This window comes from Ovis canadensis, chromosome 16 (genome assembly GCF_042477335.2).
Source record: "Ovis canadensis isolate MfBH-ARS-UI-01 breed Bighorn chromosome 16, ARS-UI_OviCan_v2, whole genome shotgun sequence".
Taxonomy (NCBI): domain Eukaryota; kingdom Metazoa; phylum Chordata; class Mammalia; order Artiodactyla; family Bovidae; genus Ovis; species Ovis canadensis.
The window spans coordinates 35,369,622-35,391,806 of NC_091260.1; the positions used below are offsets into that span (position 1 = coordinate 35,369,622).

Below are 22,185 nucleotides of genomic sequence, written 5' to 3' on the forward strand. Positions count from 1 at the left end.
AAACTATTTCTCATTTCTTTTTAGCTTTGACCAGCAGCGTAGCGACCGTCTGCAATCCAACGGATGTGAATTGTTTGGATGATAGCTTTCCTCCACTGGGCAACACGCCCCGTGGACAAGTCAATCATGTGCCTGTTGTAACGGAGGAGTTACTCACCCTGCCCAGCAATGGGGAAAGTGATTGTTTTAATTTATTTGAGACTGGATTTTATCACTCAGAGCTGAACCCCATGAACATGTGCAGTGAAGAGTCAGAAAGACCAGCAAAGAGATTGAAAATGGGCATTGCTGTTCCTGAATCCTTTATGAATGAGGTTTCTGTAAATAATTTGGGTGTAGACTTTGAAAATCACACACATCATATCACCAGTGCCAAAATGGCCGTGTCTGTGGCTGACTTTGGCAGTCTGTCTGCCAACGAGACCAATGGTTTCATCAGTGCCCACGCTCTGCATCAGCATGCCGCCCTGCATTCTGAATGAAATGAGTGAAGGGCCCAGAAACAGTGGGTGTGCAGTACCAGTACCAGGAAAGTATCAGGTTTGCTTAGTCTTTCACTGGAAGTTTGAACTTTTTTCACTATGACATCAGTGATGTCAGTATGTATAGAACTATATCTTGATTTATCAAGAGTATTTTCATTTTCAATCCATAAATGTGGAAATGAACTATGATCAGCAGAGTTGGGAACTAAGATTGAACTCTGTGGTGCAGCTTTAAGCTCTGCTTATCTCTTCCTCATCCCCAATACCTCTTCCCCACTCCCTTCTTTTTCTATTCTTTTCTGTTCCCCACTGCCCTCACTCCCAATTTTAAAACCTGTAGACAGAGGCCACCAGCTCAAAACCAGCACAGATGTTCTGAACTGAATGGAGTGGCTTCTATTCGTGTAAATTCCTTTTGCCGTAATGGATGCAGTGGAATAACAATGTTTACAGGTACCGATCCTGATCCCTGCTCAATGTAGCATTTTTTGGTTTTATTTTCTTAATTAAATAAAAGCAGGGGTAGGTTTCTTTAAACTGCACAAACATGCAAGGATTTTTTTAAAAATGGAAACTTCTCTCATGTTATTCAACTAGAGCACTTCAGTTTACAAAACAGCAAGTCCATCTTTATAGAAGCCAGCACGAGGAACTGCGTGCAAATTATGAAGACGCTTGCTTGGATCCTGTTTCAGAATTCTAGACCAGGGCTACCTTACACAGAATTGGTCATTTTACTGCCGGAAGACTTCTGTGTAACTTCATTTATTGGCTGAAAAATTGGCATTTGAAGATATGGTATTTAGATGGGGTTTTGTCCACCATTATCAAGATTGTAATCATAAAAATCATACTGGTCATTGATAACTTAGTTTTTCCTGAGGCAGTTGACTTGCAGGGCACAGTCTACAAAGCCGAGGATGTTGCCACTTAGACTGGTTTACATTTTGAGACACTTTTTCAATTGTTTAGTAGTGCTGCAGTTCAAATGTTAATATTTAGGTGGGATTTCCAGATCCTGCACATAATGCAGTAGAACCTTGAAGTATATTTAAACTTTTCTGTTTAGCTTGGACCAGTTGGGAAGAAAAAATGTGAGTTTCTATCTGAAATACAATGGTACGTTACCACTTTTAAGTTCTAAAAAGTGATTGACGTTCAGATGCGTCTCAAAACTCACTTTTATTTTTATTCTAAACATTGTGAATGAGAAACCATTGTCATAAACTCTGGCCATTTTTGCTCTGTAGACGTGCATCTTTAAGTTATAAGGTGAATTCACGCAATATGTAATGCAGTGTTAGGATGTGATAAGCTTTGCTTTTATAGTTCAGTTAAAACAGAATTTTCCTTTTTTTTTTGCACCGTCTTAATTAAAATTTTCAATTTCTACTAGTTGTTTTGCTTTGCCAAAACTTAAATATTTGGCTACATTGCTGATATTTTTAAGTATAAGTCGCTTCAAGGTTGTGCTGATGAATAGATAGAATGTAGTGACCTTAGTGATGGAAAGGGAGGGTATTTATTATACAAACTGTGAACTGCAATGACATCCTTAGTTTTGGATGATTTGTATTCTTGTTTTTCTTTGCAGCATTTTAATGAAGATTGCTTTGAAGTGTTTACGCATTAGCACATTTACTAAAAAAGTTAGTTTAGCACAGTGGACGAAAGTAGTTAAATTAATAACTTAAAGTCAGTCTCTAATTTATACATCTAAAGTCAGCATTCCTGTATGCACACAGTAAATAATGGGTAGCCTGGGCTTTTTGTTGCTTTCAGATATTTTTATCCAAGTTGTCAGCTTCATATTGCTGTGGTGTTGTGCTAAACTTTGAACCTAATTTCTTTTGTTAAAAATGAATACATCTATAATTTAGTAAGATACTGGCCATAATCTTCCATTGTTATAACTTTAATTTTTACTCTGGGTTTACAGTGGCTGGTCTGTATAAAATAATTTACACAAAGATGACTGAATGCTAATACCAGTTGCACTTAAATGAACATGCCCATTCTCAGTAGCTGATGCAGTAATATATTCAGTTTATCTATGCATTGCTGGGATCTTGATATAAGATGGAAACAGTGTTTCTTATCTAAAGTTTTGATTATCAGCAAGTTGAATGGACACTTTAGTTATTTAAATAAAGATTTTTGACCAAAATCCAGAAATGATATGAGAGAAAAATAAATTCCAGCTAGTTTAATAGATTTTTAAACACCAATCTGATTTTAGCCTCTTAGAGAGTGCTAACTAGCTGGTAACGTTTACTTTTAATTCCTTGTTAAAATGAGGCAATAATTTGCAAGATTTTTGTATATATATGTAAATTCTTCATATCTTTTTAGATCTAATTCAATATTTTCTGACTGCTTCCTCCATGTATAATACCATTTTTGTGCATGCTTGATGTGACATTCATAAATTGTACCACTATGACTTTATTCATGTAAAATAACTATTTATTGAATTTCCTTTTAAATCTGGATTTACTGGGTTTTTTTCCCTCTCCGTTTAAGCATCTTAACAGAGAATTTGTTACTGTTTCTTAGAAGAATTGCGTTTGAGAGCGTGAAAATAACTGATCTGCAGTCTTATGAAGAAACAATAATGCCTTTATTATTAAGTGTTAAGCACAATTCTTATAACAAACTGTGATAAATTCTTTTTTTCTTTGCCATATTATTTTCATATGAACAAACCAAAAATCCACGGTGAGCAGTTGCAGTGTTGGCTGATGTGTCTTTTTATGTACAGGGGGTTTGAAGAGGACAGCGGATTCATTTAGAAGTGAAACTGGTGCTGTGATTATAGCAATACTTTACTTTTGTTAGTTGTACTCCACTTTTTCATGCTAGCTTTTTCAGTGTTTAGTTTTCCTCTTGTTATGGTCAACTGCTGAATTTACTTGAAGGATGTAGAATACTGTTTAAACAATACTAAAGTCTGTACAATTAGGTCAAAGAACTGTGCAATTGTTTCCTTTTTAATTTTTACAATTGAGGGTCATAATATTTGAGAACATCAAATCTAATAGAGCATAGTGAAGCTATTTAATTTAACCAAAGTCTCTAGTAAATATTTCAACTTTGAATGTAAACTAATGAATAAACCTGACCACCAAGGAGATTGTTTGCCCAGAGTTTCAAAGCACATTGTCTACAAATGGAAATTGAAATAATTTATAAAAATATTGACAGTACTATGTTTTTTAAAAAGTTCTTAATTTTTTCACTGAAAGGAGGAAACTGTTAGTTTTATTGTTAAATATGGTAGATGTTAAAACTCCTCTTAGATGACCAGTGATTCCAGTTGTCCCGGTTTGAAATAAGTACGCCGTGAGTATGAGATTGATTAGTGACAATCAGAACAAGTTTTAGTATCAGATGTTCAAGAGGAAGTTGCTATTGTTGCATTGATTTTAATATTTGTACATAAACACTGATTTTTTTGAGCATTATTTTGTATTTGTTGTACTTTAATACCTGGTGTACAGTTCCAGAAATAAAAATCTGGAAATCTTTTTTTTTCTTGGTTCGTGTGAGTATTTGCCACAAATAGATTTTTATCTAATGACTCTTAAGCTGTAACACATGGGCAGATATTTAACCACTGTTAAGTAGGTTTTAGATGTAGTAAATAAGATATTTGATAGATAAATACAATTGATAGGTAAAATAGTTTTCCTTAAATCCTCTAAAATAAATGTCCATCTATCAGTACAATAAAATTCTAGCTATCCCAAAGTGAGGATTATATGTACTTTCAGTTTCATTCAGGAAATACTTATTGAATGTCTGTTACGTTTGATACACTGTTCTCAGTAACTTGTCATTTAGGGAAACCTGAAATCTGAAATTTGATTAGATGTTATTATTTCATAGTATATTTAGAGTAAACTAGTCTTCCTTATTATGTTTATAGTTTGGTTCAGTTCAGTTCAGTCACTCACTCTGACTCTTTGCGTCCCCATGGACTGGAGCTCGGTGATGCCATCCAGTCATCTCATCCTCTGTCATCCCCTTCTCCCTGTCTTCAATCTTTCCCAGCAGCAGGGTCTTTTCAAACGAGTCAGCTTTTTGCATCAGGTGGCTAAAGTATTGGAGTTTCAGCTTCAACATCAGTCCTCCCAATGACTATTCAGGACTGATTTCCTTTAGGATGGACTGGTTATATCTCCTTGGAGTCCAAGACACTCTTGAGTCTTCTCCAACACCACAGTTCAGAAGCATCAATTCTGCACTCAGCTTTCTTTATAGTCCCAACTCTCACATCCATACATGACTACTGGAAAAACCATAGCCTTGACTAGACGGACCTTTGTAGGCAAAGTAATGTTTCTGCTTTTTAATATGCTGTCTGGGTTAGTCATAACTTCCAAGGAGCCAGCATCTTTTAATTTCATGGCAGCAGTCACCTGCAGCAGTCATCTGCAGTGATTTTGGACCCCAAGAAAATAAAGTCTGTGACTGTCTGCACTGTTTCCCCAGCTATTTCCCATGAAGTGATGGGACTGGATGCCATGATCTTCGTTTTCTGAATGTTGAGCTTTAAGCCAACTTTTTCACTCTCTTCTTTTTCACTTTCATCAAGGCTTTTTAGTTCCTGTTCACTTTCTGCCATAAGGGTGGTGTCATCTGCATATCTCAGGTTATTGGTATTTTTTCCTGGCAATCTTGATTCCAGCTTGTGCTTCATCCAGTCCAGCATTTCTCATGATGTACTCTGCATATAAATTAAATAAGCAGGGTGACAATATACAGCCTTGACGTACTCCTTTTCCTATTTGGAACCAGTCTGTTGTTCCATGTCCAGTTCTAACTGTTGCTTCCTGACCTGCACACGGATTTCTCAAGAGGCAGGTTGGGTGGTCTGGTATTCCCATCTCTTCAAGAATTTTCCACAGTTTATGTGATCCACACAGTCAAAGGGTTAGGCATAGTCAATAAAGCAGAAGTAGATGTTTTTCTGGAACTCTTGCTTTTTCCATGATCCAGCAGATGTTGGAAATTTGATCTCTGGTTCCTCTGCCTTTTCTAAAACCAGCTTGAACATCAGGAAGTTCACAGTTCACATATAGTTGAAGCCTGGTTTGGAGAATTTTGAGCATTACTTGACTAGCGTGTGAGATGAGTGCAATTGTGCAGTAGATTGAGCACTTTGGCATTGCCATTCTTTGGGATTGGAATGAAAACTGACCTTTTCCAGTCCTGTGGCCACTGCTGCGTTTTCCAAATTTGCTGGCATATTGAGTACAGCACTTTCACAGCATCATCTTTCAGGACTTGAAATAGCTCCACTGGAATTCCATCACCTCCACTAGCTTTGTTCATAGTAATGCTTTCTAAGGCCGACTTGACTTCACATTCCAGGATGTCTGGCTCTAGGTGAGTGAGCACACCATTGTGATTATCTGGGTTGTGAAGATCTTTTTTTTACAATTTCTGTGTATTCTTGCCACCTCTTCTTAATATCTCCTGCTTCTGTTAGGTCCATATCATTTCTGTCCTTTATCAAGCACATCTTTGCATGAAATGTTCCATTGGTATCTCTAATTTTCTTGAAGAGATCTCCAGTCCTTCCCATTCTGTTGTTTTCCTCTATGTCTTTGCATTGATCATTGAGGAAGGCTTTCTTGCCTCTCCTTGCTTTTTGGAACTCTGCATTCAAATGGGTGTATCTTTCCTTTTCTCCTTTGCGTTTTGCTTTTCTTTTCACAGTTTTGTAAGGCCTTCTCAGCCAGCCATTTTGCTTTTTTGCATTTCTTTTTCTTGGGGATGGTCTTGATCCCTGTCTCCTGTTTGGTAGACTCCAGAAATAACTTCCCCAACTCTTCATCTTCCCAAGGTAAATATCTCACTTTGGCCTAATTTCACAAGTTTGGTCCCGTAATTCACTTGTTCTGACCAGAGCTTTTCCTGTCTAGTTCTTAATTTGCAGTGATCAGATGGCACATAATGTCCAGATTTTGTACAAGGACAAGAGGACATCTTTGCTTCAGTTGCTCATCTAAAATCACATTTCTTCATTCACAGACACCAAACAGCCTTGATGAGCACGCCTCCCTGGTGGACACATACACAGAAGTGCCTTCAAAGTGGGGAGAAACACCAGTGATTCTTGGTTAAATACAGTGAAGTGTGCAGCCGAGTGCCATACGGGAGCACAGCCCTTCAGGCTTTTAGGGGAGGGAAGAGAGCCTAGTGAGGGCAGAGTAATCTAGACACTTGTAGACCTTAACCCATTCCATCTATCCATGGTTTGCTTTTCCAGCATGCTGCTTCTCTTCCTTTTTCAAAGGTTGCATGGTATCTGTAAATTGGGTAGTTTGTTATACACGCTTCCATTTTTAATTTAAAATAGTCTTGGGGTATAGCACTGTTAAAGATTGCCCACCCAGGTAAGTCTCTAATCCATATTCTCTTTTCTGTGGCTGGCGGGGTTCTCTGAACAAAACTGAACAGGGTCACTGAAGTCCTAGTCCTAGATCAGAAATGCTCACATTTTTCCAGGCTTAATATACTATAGCTGGCATTCACTTCAGTGAGAGACATGCTTCATAGTATACCTAGATTTTGATGAGATTGTTTTTACACAAGTAAAGCTAATACTGCCATGAAGTTGTTTCCTGGTGTAGAATTAATAAAAAGCATTTCATAAACATGTCAGAAATGAAATGTCATTTATAAATCTTGAAAAGTTGTTCCAGTAAGGAAAAAATGATTAAAAAAAAAATAGCGGTGTTTTCTTTTTAAAAAATAACTTCATCCCTCTAGTCCAGACCAAGTCATCATACTGGGCAAGCTTTATTCTCCCATTGTGAGCATTTTATCAGCAGGAACTGTTTTATTTGAATCTTCTAGGACCCTTCACATAGTAGGCATTCAGTAAATGTTTGATGAATTTGATGTTTGTTCCCTCTATATTACACTTAAGCTGATGGTAGCTTTACCCCCAACTTGAGATAGTAAAACTTTAAAGACAAAAGTTAAAATAAGAGTATAAAGAACAATCCTGATTGAACAATTAATGTTGTACCATATTTGTACTCTGTTATATGCACTTTTTAATGAATTGTTTTTAAAAAGTCTGACACTTCACTCCTAAATACATCAGTCTACTGAACACTACCACGGGAGTTTCATTTCTGTATTTTAACATAAAGTTCTGGACAATAGGATCTTCTTGATCAACTAGCTTGGCTTATATATATATATATATATATATATAGAATGTATACTTTTATTTTTGGCTGTACTGGGTCTTTGTTGCTGCACGGGGGCTTTTCTCTGGTTGCGGCAAGTGGGGGCTACTCTGGTTGCTGTTCTTGGGCTTTTCATTGTGGTGGCTTCTTGTGTGGAGCACAGGCTCTAGGGTGTTCGGGCTTCAGTAGTTGAGGCTCCTGGGCTCTGGAGCACAGGTCCGATAGCCTGTGTGTTGCACAGGCTTAGCTGCTCCAAGGCATGTGGGATCAGGGATTGAACCCGTGTCTGTTGTACTGGCAGGTGGATTCTTTACCGAGCCACCAGGAAAGCCCTTGGCTTTTTAACAAAGTGAGTTCCCCTGGTGGCACAAATAAAAGACAAATGAGGCTGAGAAAAAGATGCTCCCATGGACTTAGGTGCATATACATCATAAACACTACATAAAAGAAATGAATGGGGAGTATTGGGGTTGGCGGTTGAGGATTGTAAATTTCAGTAGCTTAGTTAGGCAAGGTGATGGAATGAGCTATATGGCTATTTGTGGGGAGGTTTCTGGAGGCAGAACTAGTACAAAAACTCTGAGGTGGGAGTGCACCGTGCAGTCTCAGGAGTGGCAAGGAGACAGCTAAGACTGTGTGGAGAGAGCAGGATGTGAGATCAGAGGTAGTGAAGGAATTGGCATTTATTCTAAAGTAGGAGTAATCAGAGTTCTGAGCAGATGCCAGCAGGATCTGATTTGTGCTTAAAAGAATCACTCTTGGCTGTCTATTCTGAAAAGGGGGCAGGAATGGAAACATGGAAAGCAGTCAGGAGGCTACTGAAATTACAATAAACAAGTGAGAAAAGCTGTTGGTGTAGCAGTAAAGAGGGTCAGAATCTGGTTGTACAGGTGCCATGGAGAGGCCCATAAATAACACCCACCCTATCCAAGTATGGAGCTGAGGGTTGGATGCAGGAGTCGGGTCGATGGAGATCAAAGTAACTCCTACTAATAGAACTGGAGAATGTGGCTTCAGAGCTGATGCCAGGCCAGCTCACTTGATACTCCACCTCTGAACTAGACTCACTGCTTTCCTGGCTGGGCTGACTACAGGTTACTCCCCACGCAGGGCTGAGAACCACCCAGAACAGACTACTGGGAGACTCCACAGAGAAGGAACTAGTGGGGTTGGGGCCATCGTGTCTAGTTCTCTAAAAACAATCTCAGAGAATCATTCCTCCTCCAAAAGGTGGAGAGAGAGAGGCAGAATTACTAATGGAAGCCCACTAAACATGAGAAATGGGGAATAGGTGTTCCTCCCACCACCATCTTTTAACTATATTTCCATGCCAAAACAATCTCTTACAGTCTCTTAAGCTTTGTAGGTGTGTATGTGTGTGTAAATGTTCAAATAGGGAAAATAGTATAATGACTCCCCATTGCCCCCTTAACCAGCTAAAACAATCTTGAAATTACAAACCCCAATTAACTCATGCTGCTGCTGCTAAGTCGCTTCAGTCGTGTCCGACTCTGTGTGACCCCATAGACGGCAGCCCACCAGGCTCCCCCGTCCCTGGAATTCTCCAGGCAAGAACACTGGAGTGGGTTGCCATTTCCTTCTCCAATGCGCGAAAGTGTCCGACTCTCAGTCGTGTGCGACTCTTGGCGACCCCATAGACTGCAGCCTACCAGGCTCCTCCACCCATGGGATTTTCCAGGCAAGAGTACGGAGTGGGGTGCCATTGCCTTCTCCAAATTAACTCATTTAACAAATTAACTCAAATTAACTCAAATTAACACAACAAATATTTTTGGTCTTGGTTTATTCTGAAAAAAATAAGTTTTTGTGGATGTTAGTACACATCAACAGTGTAAGAACTGCTGATGACTTGGCTAAAATTTGATAAACTACTAAAGATAATCAAAAGAATAGTTAAAATTACAAGTTCAGATGGTGGCTTTTAATTTAGTAAGCTACTGTGTACTTAGGTGAAAACCAAATTAACACTGGAATTGCATTACAAATTTGAGATTGTAACAAAGCAAATAGGTTTTATGATGAATTAAAATACTAATATCAATAAAAATAAAATTCCCACTCCAATTAGGTATCAAAACATTTGTTCCGCAAGTGGAACTTACAAAAAACATTTAGAATTAACTCAATAACTGAGTAGTAAACATAATTTCATAGAGTTAGCTGACAATTGTATAGTAGTTTGAAAAAAGCTCTTCTCCTTGTTCAATGTCCCTGAGTGCAACAAGAATGACACATCGTAGTGGACTGAAAACAAAAAGAAACATAGGCAAAAGTTAGGAGTGTTAAGAGATACAAGCTCATATTTTCAATACCATCAAGATGGATTTTATTGATAATTTTATTCAGATTCCTTACTATCATCTTAATTTATGTATTTGATTTCCACAAGGAAATAGCTTTCAGCACTGATGGAGGCATTTTAGAGTATATTTATTCTGCATCATTTAAAAAGCCCACAAAATCAATAAGTTTATACAACTGACTACTTCTTTGAAAATGTTTCTATGTTCCAGTTCAAAACTGGTATCATAAAAAGCATTTTAAAATGATATTATAGTTCAACACTTCAAAAAAAATTAATTTGTATCTTTGTATTCTGCAAAGCTGGAAATGCTACTTAACATTTACTGGAATTTAAAAAAATACCTTTTATGGACACAATAAGACATATGCATACCTTCAATGTTCCTACTCTTCTAACTTTTCCTGTACTTGCTGAACAGTAATAACATTATGCCTCAGAATATCAGGTTAAAAAAACTTCATTGTTAAAACACACACACATACATATAGAGACATAAAAGTTATCAAGTTTTAAGTACAGGGAATTGTCTAAGTTTTAAATATCATTCATTTTCAAAGGACAATTTAATAGGACCTGTATAAAATAAAGTTTGCTAGCAACTGGCAGATAAGTGAAATGATATGAAGGTAATGTCTTCCTACAGTATTGTTAATTGGAAAAAAAAAACTCTTAAATATACAATTACTTATATTTAAAAATTGTTACTTGAGTATTCTCAGTAGACTTTCCACTTAATGCACAAAAAATAAATGTTACATTAAAAATATACATTCTTGGGCTTCCCTAGTGGCTCTGGTGAAGAATCCACCTGCCAAGCCAGGGGACGGGTTCGATACCTGATCCGGGAAGATCCCACATGCTACAGGACAACTAAGCCCATGCACCTCAACTACTGAGCCGGAGCTCTAGAGTCATGAGCCGCAGCTTCTAAGCCCACGTGCCACAGCTACTGAAGCCTGTGTGCCTAGAGCCGATGCTCTGCAGCGAGAGAAACCACTGTGATGAGAAGCCTGTGCACTGCAGCTGGAGAGCAGACCCTGCTCCCTGCAACTAGAGAAAGCCTGTGTGCAGCAAAGAAGATGCAGTGCAGCCATAAATAAATATTTATTCTTATCACTTCTATGTGGAATCTAAAAAATACACCATACTAGTGAATATAACAACAAGAAAGCAGACTCACAGATACAGAAAACAGACTAGTGCTTACCAGTGGGTGGGAGGGGAAATACAAGGGTAGGAGAGTAAGAGGTACAAACTTCTGGGTATAAGACAGGCTACAAGGATGCAGTTACAACATGGGGAATGTAACCAATATTTTGTAATGACTGTAAATGGAAAATAACTAACACATTTATGATGAACATAAAAATCTAAGTTATAATTTTTCACTAAAAAAAAACCCAAACTCTCTAGTTTTTTCTTAGAAAATATATATATTTTTTAAGGTACAGCATTAAGACAGAAGATAGGAAAAACTCTTTGAGAAGAACTAACCTTTGTTTGTCATAGCTGTAGGCAATGTTTGGAAGATACTGCTTCAGTTCTATAGGGAAAGCTGCAGGCACATCAAATTCCTGATAACAGACATTAGCTGCTCTGTCTAAGAACAAGTAGAAAACTTTTTAGAAACAGAACCATTTTATTAGGTCATGGAAAACAGTACTGAATTAATTATGTATAGTTTTCTAAATTATCAGAAAATGCTCAAATTAATAATCACTGTTATGTTTCAGGCACTGCAAGATTTTATATATACACATATATTTGCATGTTTTATTATTTACTTTTTGAAGATTAGGAAACAGGCTCAGAGAGAATAAAGGTTATGTAGAAGAGTCAGGCTTCAAGTTCATGTCTAACACCAAAGTCTGTGTTAAATGTAGTCAGATGATCAAGCTTATAGGAAAATAAAGCCCTAGAGAAGATTGGTAACTCAAACTTAGTAATAGAACCAGTGTAGTGATTAATCTATAAGGCTATGTTGAGGAACTGACAAAATAATCTCTAAGTTAACTAGTAAAAAAATAACTAAAAGAATAGTGATCAAAAGGGCAGTTACCAATTGCCTTATTTATTGCAAAATCAGAATAAAAACATTTTAAAAATTCCAATTAATGTATATCATTATCTCCCCAAATTCTCTGGTTGATATCAGCCATTATAAAATTTACTGCAGGGCTTTCAATAGCTGAGATATTAAACTTAACTGCCTCTGGCACTCAGTCATATGGCAAAGGAGGGACATTACCACTGCTGTATTTTTATCTTACAGCCCCAGGGTGCCAACTTACCATTTGAACAATTGTTCACATACTGTCCTATAGCCAATGGATTATGAATTTCTGATGTTAGCCATGTACTATCACTCATTTTTAAAGGGCCAAGTTGATCCCTCCCATTGCAAGATCTGAAACAGGTGAAAGCATTAGCTAAGAAACTGTTCCTCTGTACCTTAAAATTCAATTAACCCTCAGTGAAATTTTTCTTAAAAACTGTTTTTTGGTGTTTTAAACTTTTAAATTTTGTATTATGGTATAGCTGATAAACAAACAATGTTGTCATAGTTTCATGTGAGCAGAGTAGGGACTCAATCATCCATATACATGTACCCATTCTCCCCCAGACTCCCCTCCCATCCAGGCTGCCACATAACATTGAGCAAAGTTTCATGTGCTATACAGTGCTGGCTATCCATTTTAAATACAGCAGCGTGTACCTATCCATCCCAAACTCCTTAATTATCCCTTCCCCCCATTCTTACCCTCCCCCACCCCCCAGCAACCATAAGCTCGTTCTTGAAGTCTGTGTTTAAAAAACTTATCTAATCAATTGGGCAATTAAAAGATTTTTTTGGGAGGGTCAATTTTCTAAATTGATTTTTTCAGAAGAGTTTAAGGTTCACAGCAAAACTGAGGAAAAGGTACAGATGTTTCTCAGGTACCCCCATTCCCATACACGCACAGCCTCCCCAGTTTTCACCATCCCCAACCGGAGTGGTATGTTTGCTACAACTGATGAACCTACACTGACACATCATAATCACCCCAGAGTCTATAGTTTGCCTTACAGCTCACTCTTGGTGTACATTTTATGGGTTTGGATACATGTATAATGAGAGGTATCCATCATTAGGGTATCATGGAATATTTTCACTGCCTGAAAAATTCTCCATGCTCCACCTTTTGACCTTTCCTCACCTCCCCAGACTTTAGCACATGCCAATCATTCTACAGTCTCCATAGTTGTGCATTTTCTAGAATGTCATATAGTTGGACTTTATATATTATGCAGCCTTTTCCAAATTGGCTTCTTTCACTTAGTAACATGTCTTTAAGTTTCCTCCATGTCTTGTTCTGGCTTGCTAAATAGATTTTTATTTAAAGTACAAATGCCAGTGGTCAGAGTCATTGTGGTATGGTTCTGTCTCCTACAATTAAATTTGAACATGGCACCAACTTACCTATACACGACTTTTGATATTCCTTTGTCATTTCCATCAATGAGTACTCCATCTAGGCATCTAAAAATAAATGGATTTCCAATGGACTGGAAAAAGATTGGCTCGTACTTCTGATATACTGTACCTAATATATAAGACAAACACATATTATAGCAACCTATAAAAATCATAACCATCATGATAAAAGACCTTTTCCTCTGGAACATAAACATAACATGGAAGAATTTGCTTTAATTTCTCTACCTTTTTCTAATGTTTCCATTCTCCAATCTAGACTATCACATTCTCTTTGGCTACTTCCCTCGTTAAAAAGTACCCAATAGCAGAAGGAACACAGAACCAACTTGTCCACACAGTCAAATAAAATAGGACTATTTTGGTTAACAAAAATGTGAACACCACATTTTAGGCGCAGTTTCAAAGTTGTGTTTTTGCTTTTATTTTTTAAAGTAGATTTCTATTTGACATCTATTAAAGAGACTTTTAAGAAATGTATTTTGTTATTAATCAATTAGTGTAGATATAAATGGGAATAGATGAGGCTGGCATTCAGGTTGTTTTTCCTTTCATTTGCAATGCAGGAAAGGAGCAAATATTTACAGGGTGCTTCCTATGCTGCAGGCATGTTGAAAGTCAAGTTGCTCAGTCTTGTCTGACTCTTTGCCACCCCATGGACGGTAGCCTACCAGGCTCCTCCAGCCATGGGATTTTTCAGGCACGTGTACTTGAGTGGGCTGCCATTTTCTTCTCCAGGGGATCTTCCCAACCCAGGAACTGAACCTGGGTCTCCTGCATTACAGACAGGCACTTTACTGTCTGAGCCACCAGGGAAGCCCTGTTAATCTATTTATTAAATTTATTTTAGTATTTGTTTGTTCCTGGCTTGTTCTGTTTAGTTTTTATGGAGTTAGGATAGTTGTGAAGGAGGAAACTGAGATGCTCCTATTTAGGGACACAGAATTAGAAGATAGTAGAATGACTTCTTAAAAAACAGGTCTGTCTGACAAACATTCACACATACTTTCTACTGCACCAAATAATAGTTTTAACAAATAATATATTCTACTGAGCATTCCAGTTAATGATCTTTTGCAAAGAAACTGCTTTACTTTTCAAGTTTAGAAATGGCAGGAAGATCTTTATTCAGTGATTTATAGATTTAAATTTAATCTTTATGTTTTAATCCACATCATTTTTTACCTTTAATTATTATCTAACCCAAACTGACTTATTCTCTAGTAATTTCTAAGTAATCAGTCTTATCAAAGTAGGCCATACTATACTCACCTAAATTTAAATGTTGATTAGAAAAATTTCCTTAAAAGAAAAATGCATTTATCCCAAAATGCTCCTGGATACTTTCTAATACATGAGATAATTTACAAACAGTTAATTTCCAACTCAAGGTTTAAAAGTCCATGGAAATCGTATTTGTACGGAAGGAATACAGATGCAGACATAGAGAATGGATTCATGGATATGGCAGGGGAAGGAGAGGGCAGGACAAACTTAGAGAATAGCATTGAAACATATATATTACCATATGTAAAATAGATAGCTAGTGGAAAGTTGCTGTGTAACACCGGGAGCTCAACCTGGTACTCTGTGACAACCTAGAGGGGTGGGGTGGGGGTGGTGGGAGGGAGGCTCAAGAGAGAGGGGACATATGTATACCTATGGCTGATTCAGGTTGTTGTATGGCAGAAACCAAGAGAACACTGTAAAGCAATTATCTGCCAATTAAAAAAAAAAATCTGTGGAAATCAGTTTCCAATACAACCCCTTACTCTAAGGTTTATAGGGTTAGGTATTTTGTTGAACTTATGTTTATCTGTATATAAGAAACTCTTGGTCAAGTACTAATTATGTCATTACCGGGATACATAGATACAACCGCGCCTTTCCGTACCAATCCTTTAGTAACGAAGACACCTTTTCCAGCAGAAATCAATGAGCTAGGTGCTCGGGCAACACTGAAACCCAATGTCTTATAAAGAATTTCTTCTGGTGTAAAGGTATTTTGCTGCTGATGTCTGTATTCAAGCTGTTTTACCCTTGGATGCTGAACTGACAGTAGGTCTTGATATTTTGATTTAACAGGTTCTGGAAGCACAGTCAAGATATCTGATTGTTTACTGAAATCATTTACGAATAGAGCCTGGAAAACTTTCAGTAATGTTCCTAGGACATCTTCATCTGAGATAACTTTGTCTTTGGATTCTTCTGGAACATATCGGAGGGTCCTGAAAATGGGAAAAGTTTCTGTTCACTACCATTCAACTGATAAAAGCCAGCCTGTCTTGATGTCCTCAGGGTTACTGGCCTTTATGAAGATAATTCTCATGTGTTTGAAGGGCATAAAACTAAGAAGTTTGGAAAAGAATTTTGGGGGTTCAGTTCTAGTTACCTGACTCCCAACAATACTTACACAGGTCAACAACAGCTAATATTTATAAAAGGCCCATTCCATATCAAATTCTATTGGGTCCTTACTTTCATTATCCCATTTTTGCAGACAAGGAAACTCAAGCTTAGAGATGTTAAGGAAACTTGCCCAACGTCTTAAAGCTGGTAAACGGCAGAACAAGAAGCAGAAAACAGGCTGGTTGCCAGTACACCTAAAGCCATTATGTCCTCAAATTGCAGTGGCCCTTTTTACATGCGTGTAGCTTCAAAGACACATTTAACATATATGTCGTCAGTCTCGCTCTGCTGCTGCAGCAACGGCAGCCCACTCCAGTGCTCTTGCCTGGAAAATCCCATGGATGGAGGAGCCTGGTGGGCTGCGGTCCATAGGGTCGCTAAGAGTCGGACACGACTGAGCGACTTCACTTTTCACTGTCATGCATTGGAGAAGAAAATGGCAACCCACTCCAGTATTCTTGCCTGGAGAATCCCAGGGACGGGGGAGCCTAGTGGGCTGCCGTCTATGGGGTCGCACAGAGTCGGACACGACTGGAGCGACTTAGCTAGCAGCAGCAGCAGCAGCTTCAAAGACACATTTAACATTATATATGTCGTCAGTCTTCTCAGGAGTACTTTAATGATCACTTTTTAAGTATTATTTTACTTCTTGTTTTACTTACAAGGTACCAATTTCCACCTCAGTTTGATAGTAGTAATGATGCATCTGAATTTACGTTTCTGTAGTACGAAACTGGGAGAGCTTTTTGGCTATTCCCCAGCCTTCAACCTAGCTAGTCTGCCTATTTAAGTGAGCATCACTTAACTTCTTCCAAGAAGGCAATTTACTAAAGCCAGTATTAGCACTGATGCTACGGCCATCTACTCAGCTAGATCGCCTTCTTTAGGCGCTGAATCCGTATTCTAAAACCAATACTCCGACTTGCTTTTAGTGGCTTTTTGCTAGTTATACATCAATTACTCCAAGCTGTTACCCTCACAGCCGAGTTGCGTTGTTTTCTCCGTACAAACTACAGAGCTGTAAAAATAAACCACGGTTTGGCTTTTCTAAGGCACTTCAAGGTCCTAACTTTGCCTTGATAGAAAGAAGGCCACGCACCTTCACGCCGTGCAAGTTATTTCCCTTTTTCAAAAGTTCCTATTTTTTGCCCAAACACAAGCACCCAACCTCTGCAGACAGTTAGCCTTAAAACTCTAGCCAACGCCCGCGGGCAACAAGGCCTGAAGACCTCGCAGCGCCGGGAACGATGGGAAATACGCCTTAGGCTCCGCCCACCTAAAAGCCCCGTGCGGTCTTCGGGCCCCCCGGCCTGACTCAGCCAGCCTCCGCCTCGCCCACCTGGGGCCTTGCCCACTTCGAGCCCCTCCCACTCAGGTCCCGCCCGCCTCAGGCCCGTAGGCCGTCTTAGGCTCCGCCTGCTTGAAGTTCCACTCGCCTAGGGCTCCGCCCACCGCGGTCCGCTAGCGTAAGTCCTTGCGGCCGCGATGGCGGCGCTGGGAGGTAGGAAAACGGCCTGGGTCGAGCCGCCTCGCCCTCTCACCTCGGGTTGTGGCTTAGGTTCAGCGCGATCCAGGGTACGAAGCGGTACCTGTAACGGCGCCATCGCTGCCGGAGGCCCCGCATCAGGCGGCCCGGCATGGCTGTACCGTGGCGCCTGGACGAGGACGGCGCGGGAGAGGTGGGTGGCGGTCTCGGGCCCGCCCCGACCGAGGAGGAGCGGAGGCCGCGCAGTCCCGCCCCTTCGTGGTCTCAGCCCTCTTCGCTCCGCTTGGCTGTCCTCGTACCCCTTGGCTCGAGTTGCCGCTTCTCCGTGTCTCCGCTTTATTGATGCCAGCTCGCTGAAACAGAGGTTCGTAGAGCTGTAGGAGGGCCCCTTATTTCTTTTTCCTTTCTCCATTCGCTCGTGTATTTTCACACACGAGACTAACTCAGTCATCTTCAGATCAGCAGATGTTCATTAAGAAATAGATGCATTGCCATTTCCTCAGAATGGAAAGTCTGCTTTCCAGTTCTTTTCCTGAGAGTGAGGGTGAATCCTAACCTAAAAGCCTAAATCGAACTAGTCAGATCTAGTGAAAATTCAGGGAGATTCAAGTAGCCTTAGGACTAACTTGTTCTATTCCAAATAGTAATAAAAAGAAAAAAAAATACGGCAAAGTTTCTATTTCATCCTATTGTAATAGGATAATTGGCAAACTCCAGAAGCTCTGCTATCAGGTGTTGTGTTTGGTAAATTGACATCCTCCAGAGTTAACCTGATTTGTTGCTACTGCTGCTCTTAAGTCTCTTCAGTCGTGTCCGACTCTGTGCGACCCCATAGGCGGCAGCCCACCAGGCTCCCCCGTCCCTCGGATTCTCCAGGCAAGAACACTGGAGTGCGTTGCCATTTCCTTCTCCAGTGCAGGAAAGTGAAAAGTGAAAGGGAAGTCGCTCAGTCCTGTCCGACTCTTAGCGACCCCATGGACTGCAGCGCACCAGGCTCCTCTGTCATGGGATTCTCCAGGCAAGAGTACTGGAGTGGGGTGCCATTGCCTTCTTCGAACCTGATTTGCTAAATGGAGACAATTCAGTTTCAGGATGTGTAACAAATGACATTCAGAGAGTAACTTTAAGGTCTCCAGACTTAAAAGGAACCAAAAAGGACTAGTTGACTTCTTACCTATAGTGATATACTTATCTTTAAAAGCAAAAAAGCAATTTTTATATATATTTCCAGTGCTTTAACATTTTTTATCATAGGTTTAATCATGTAGGTGTACACCTAGTACAAAGGACCATTTTGTCCAGACTTTATTTATTTATTTTGAATTACAGTTGACATACATTATATTAGTTTCAAGTATGCAACATAATGATGTGATATTTGTATGTATCGCCACCATAATGTAGTTAACATCTGCCACCATATATAGAAAATTTTTTTCCTGTCATGAGAACTTTTAAGATGTACTCTGACTGAGTTTGAAATGTGCAGTACAGTTTTATTAGCTGTCATTTCTATGCTGTACATTACATCCCCATGACTTACTAAAAGAAAGTTTGTAGCTTTTCACCCGCTTCATGCATTTCGTCCACCCCTGACAACGACCAGTCTGTTCTGTTTCTATGAGCTTGTGTTTTTGTGTTTTTTTTTTTTCCAGTTCTTTTTTATTTTTGAATCCACATATAGGTTAGAATATATGCTACTTGTCTGTCTCTGTTTTATCTCACTTAATGCCTTTAGGGTTCATCCAGTTGTTGCTAATGGCAAAGTTTCATGTTTCTCTTATGGCTGAGTAGTAGTCATTGTATGTGTGTGTGTATTTACTGTATCTTCTTTATCCATTCATCTATTGACGGGCACTTAGGTGGTTTCAGTAATAATGCTGCAGTGAACGTGGTGCAGATAGCTTTTCAAGATTATGATTTGGTTTCCTTTGGAAACAACCAGAAGTGGAATTGTTGGATCATATGGTAGTTCTAATTTTAATTTTTTGGAGGAACAGCCATACTGTTTTCCATAGTGACTGCATGGATTTACATTCTCACAAACAGTGCACGAGGGTTTGTCTTTCTCTACATTCTTCAATTCAGTTCAGTTCAGTAGCTCAGTCGTGTCCAACTTTTTGTGACGCCATGAATCACAGCACGCCAGGCCTCCCTGTCCATTACCATCTCCCGGAGTTCACTCAAACTTACCAACACTTGTTTTTGGCTGTCTTCTTTATAATAGCCATTCTGACAGATGCAAGGTGATATTTCATTGTGATTTTGATTTGTACTTCTCTGATTACTTAGTGTTGTTAGCATCTTTGCATGTACCTGTTAGCTATTTAGATATCTTCTTTGGAAAATTGTTCAGATCTTTAGCCCATGTTAAAAATCAGATTGTTTTGCTGCTTTGATTTGTATGAGTTGGAGAATTCCATGGACTATAGAGACCATGGGGTCACAAAGAGTGGGACATGACTGAGTGACTTTCACTTCACTTTATAGATTTTGGACAGTACCCCCCTTATCAGATTTGTGGTTTGCAGATCTTTTTTTCCCACTCAGAAGCTTGCTTTTTCACTTTGCTCATGGTTTTCTTTGCTGTACAGAAGCTTTTTAGTTTGGTGTAGTTGTACTTATTTTCTCTTTTTGCTTTTGTTGCCTTTTCTTTTGATGTCAAATCCAAAAAATCATTGGTAAGAATGAGCTTACTGCCTGTGTTTTCTTTGAGGAGTTTTATGATTTCAGGTCTTATACATTCAAGTCTTTAATCTATTTTGAGTTAATTTTTGTATATCCTGTAAATTGGTAGTCTAGTTTAATTCTTTTTCATGTGGCTGTCTAGTTTTCCCAAGATCTTTTATAGAAGATACTGTCCTTTCTCCATTGTGTATTCTTCTCTCCTTTCTTGTCAATTTATTGTTGTAAATTTATTTATGTGCATGGCTTTATTTCTGGGCTCTCTGTTATGTTCTTTTGATCTGTGTGTCTATTTTTATGCCAGTGTCATTCTGTTTTAATTACTATAGCTTTGTAATATTTGATACCAGGCAGCATGCTGCCTCCTGCTTTGCTCTTCTTCAATACTGCTTTGGTCGTTTGGGATTTTTTGTGGTTCTGTGCAAGTTTAAGGATTGTTCTGTTTCTGTGAGAAATGCCTTTGGGAAGTTGATTGCATTGATAGGGATTGCACTGAATCTGTAGATTGCTTTGGGTCTTAGGGGTATTTTAACAATATTAATACTTCTAATCCATGAGCATGAAATATCTTTCCATCTATTTGTGTTTTCTTCAGTTTATTTCTTCAATGTCTTGTAGTTTTCACTGTCTAGGTCTTTCGCCTCCTTGGTTAAATTTATTCCTAAGTATTTTTTTGGATGCATTTGTAAATGTGGTTGTTTTTTAATTTGTCTTTCTCCTAGTTCTTTATTAGTGTATAGAGATGCAACAGATTTTTGAGTGTTGAAATTGTTCCCCACAAGTTTACTGAATTTGTTAGGTTAACAGTTTTTGGGTGGAGTCTTTAGAGTTTTTTTTATTTTGTATACTCAATTTCTTTTATTTATTAAAGATATATTTTGGAGTCTCCCATTAGTTTGTAAAAGTATACTTCATTCTTCTGTCTGTTTCTAAGGTTTCACCTTTAAGTTTAATATTTACTGTAGTTTTCTGGTAGGTATAATTTATAGAGTTTAAAAAGTTCTCTTCTGTTTTTGATTTGTCAAGAATTTTTGTCTTAAGTTTTAAATGAATGGTGAATATCAAATACTTTTCTTTGCTATTTATTGAGATGATCACATAGTTTTTCTCTGTTCTCCCGTTAATGTAGTAAATTGTAATATTGTTGTTGTTTAGTCAGTCAGTCATGTCCAATTCTTTGCAATCCATGGACTGTAGCTCTCCAGGTTCCTCTGTCCGTGGGATTTCCCAGGCAAGAATACTGGAGTGGGTTTACATTTCCTTCTCCAGGGATCTTTCCCACCCAGGGATCAAACTCAGACCTCCTGCATTACAGGCAGATTCTTTACTGCTGTGTCACTGGGGAAGCCACATTGTCAAGTGGTGCACCATCCTTGGATTCCTGAGATGACACTACTCAGTTGTGAGTGACACTTTTGTCACACTCTATCAATTAAAAATTTTTTTATTTATTCGTTTATGTATTTTTGGCTGTGCTAGGTCTTTATTGCTGCACGCAGGCTTTCTCTAGTTGCAGAGAGCAGGGGCTCCTCTTCCTTGTAGTATGCAGGCTTCTCATTGTGGGGGCTTCTCTTGTGGCACACAGGTTCTAGGCACTTGGGCTGCAGTAGTTGCAGCACGTGGGCTCAGGAGTTGTGGCGCACAGGTTCTAGAGGGCAGGCTCAGTAGTTACGGTGCATGGGCTTAGTTGCTCCGCAGCATGTGGAATCTTTCCTAACCAGGAATCAAATGCACGTGGATTCTTTCTTCAGTTTCATGGCTTGTTTGTAGTTTTATTTCAGATTTTGGTATTAGGCTTATGCTGACCTCCTGAAATTAGTTCAGAAGTGTTCCTGTCTCCTCTACTTTCTACAAAAAAAAAACAAAAAAAAATTTAACTGTAAGATTGGTGTTCTTCCTTTATTGAATGTTAATAGAATTCACACTGAAACCATGGGCTTCTAGTTTTCTTTGATAACGAATTGAGTTTCTTTTAAAGATTGTAGGGCTATTCAGAATTTCTCTTTCATCTTGTCTTAAGTTTGATGTTATATTTTTCATGGAATTTGTTCATTTCATCTAAGTAGTCAAATTTGGTAGTATAAAGTTGTCCATAAATATAATCTTACTGT

The 22,185-nt window shown here is 38.7% G+C and overlaps 2 protein-coding genes across 2 annotated transcripts in view; one reads left to right on the forward strand and one right to left on the reverse strand.

The window, feature by feature from the left end:
* Positions 1–4,013, forward strand: part of MIER3 (MIER family member 3) — a 28,848-nt gene extending 24,835 nt beyond the window's left edge. The window contains exon 13 of the mRNA XM_069556509.1: positions 25–4,013. Within this exon, the coding sequence (XP_069412610.1) occupies positions 25–482 (458 nt within the window). The 3' untranslated portion in view covers positions 483–4,013. The remainder of the gene's footprint in view (positions 1–24) is intronic.
* A 5,467-nt stretch (positions 4,014–9,480) lies between these two features.
* On the reverse strand, positions 9,481–17,612 carry SETD9 (SET domain containing 9). Its single transcript, XM_069556510.1, has 6 exons — positions 17,445–17,612; positions 15,355–15,722; positions 13,480–13,603; positions 12,311–12,426; positions 11,514–11,619; positions 9,481–9,958 (listed from the first exon to the last, which is right to left on the reverse strand). The coding sequence occupies exons 1-6, from the start codon at positions 17,540–17,542 to the stop codon at positions 9,871–9,873; spliced, it is 900 nt and encodes a 299-aa protein (XP_069412611.1). The 5' UTR covers positions 17,543–17,612; the 3' UTR covers positions 9,481–9,870.
* Between the last annotated feature and the right edge of the window lie 4,573 nt (positions 17,613–22,185).

Coding starts and splice junctions, on each gene's coding strand:
- SETD9 (XM_069556510.1), bottom strand. CDS start 17,542: ATGCCGGGCCGCCTGATGCGGGGCCTCCGGCAGCGATGGCGCCGTTAC. Junction 15,723..17,444: donor AACCTAAGCCACAACCCGAG/GTGAGAGGGCGA, acceptor TCCCATTTTCAG/GACCCTCCGATATGTTCCAG. Junction 13,604..15,354: donor GGTTGTATCTATGTATCCCG/GTAATGACATAA, acceptor CTTATATATTAG/GTACAGTATATCAGAAGTAC.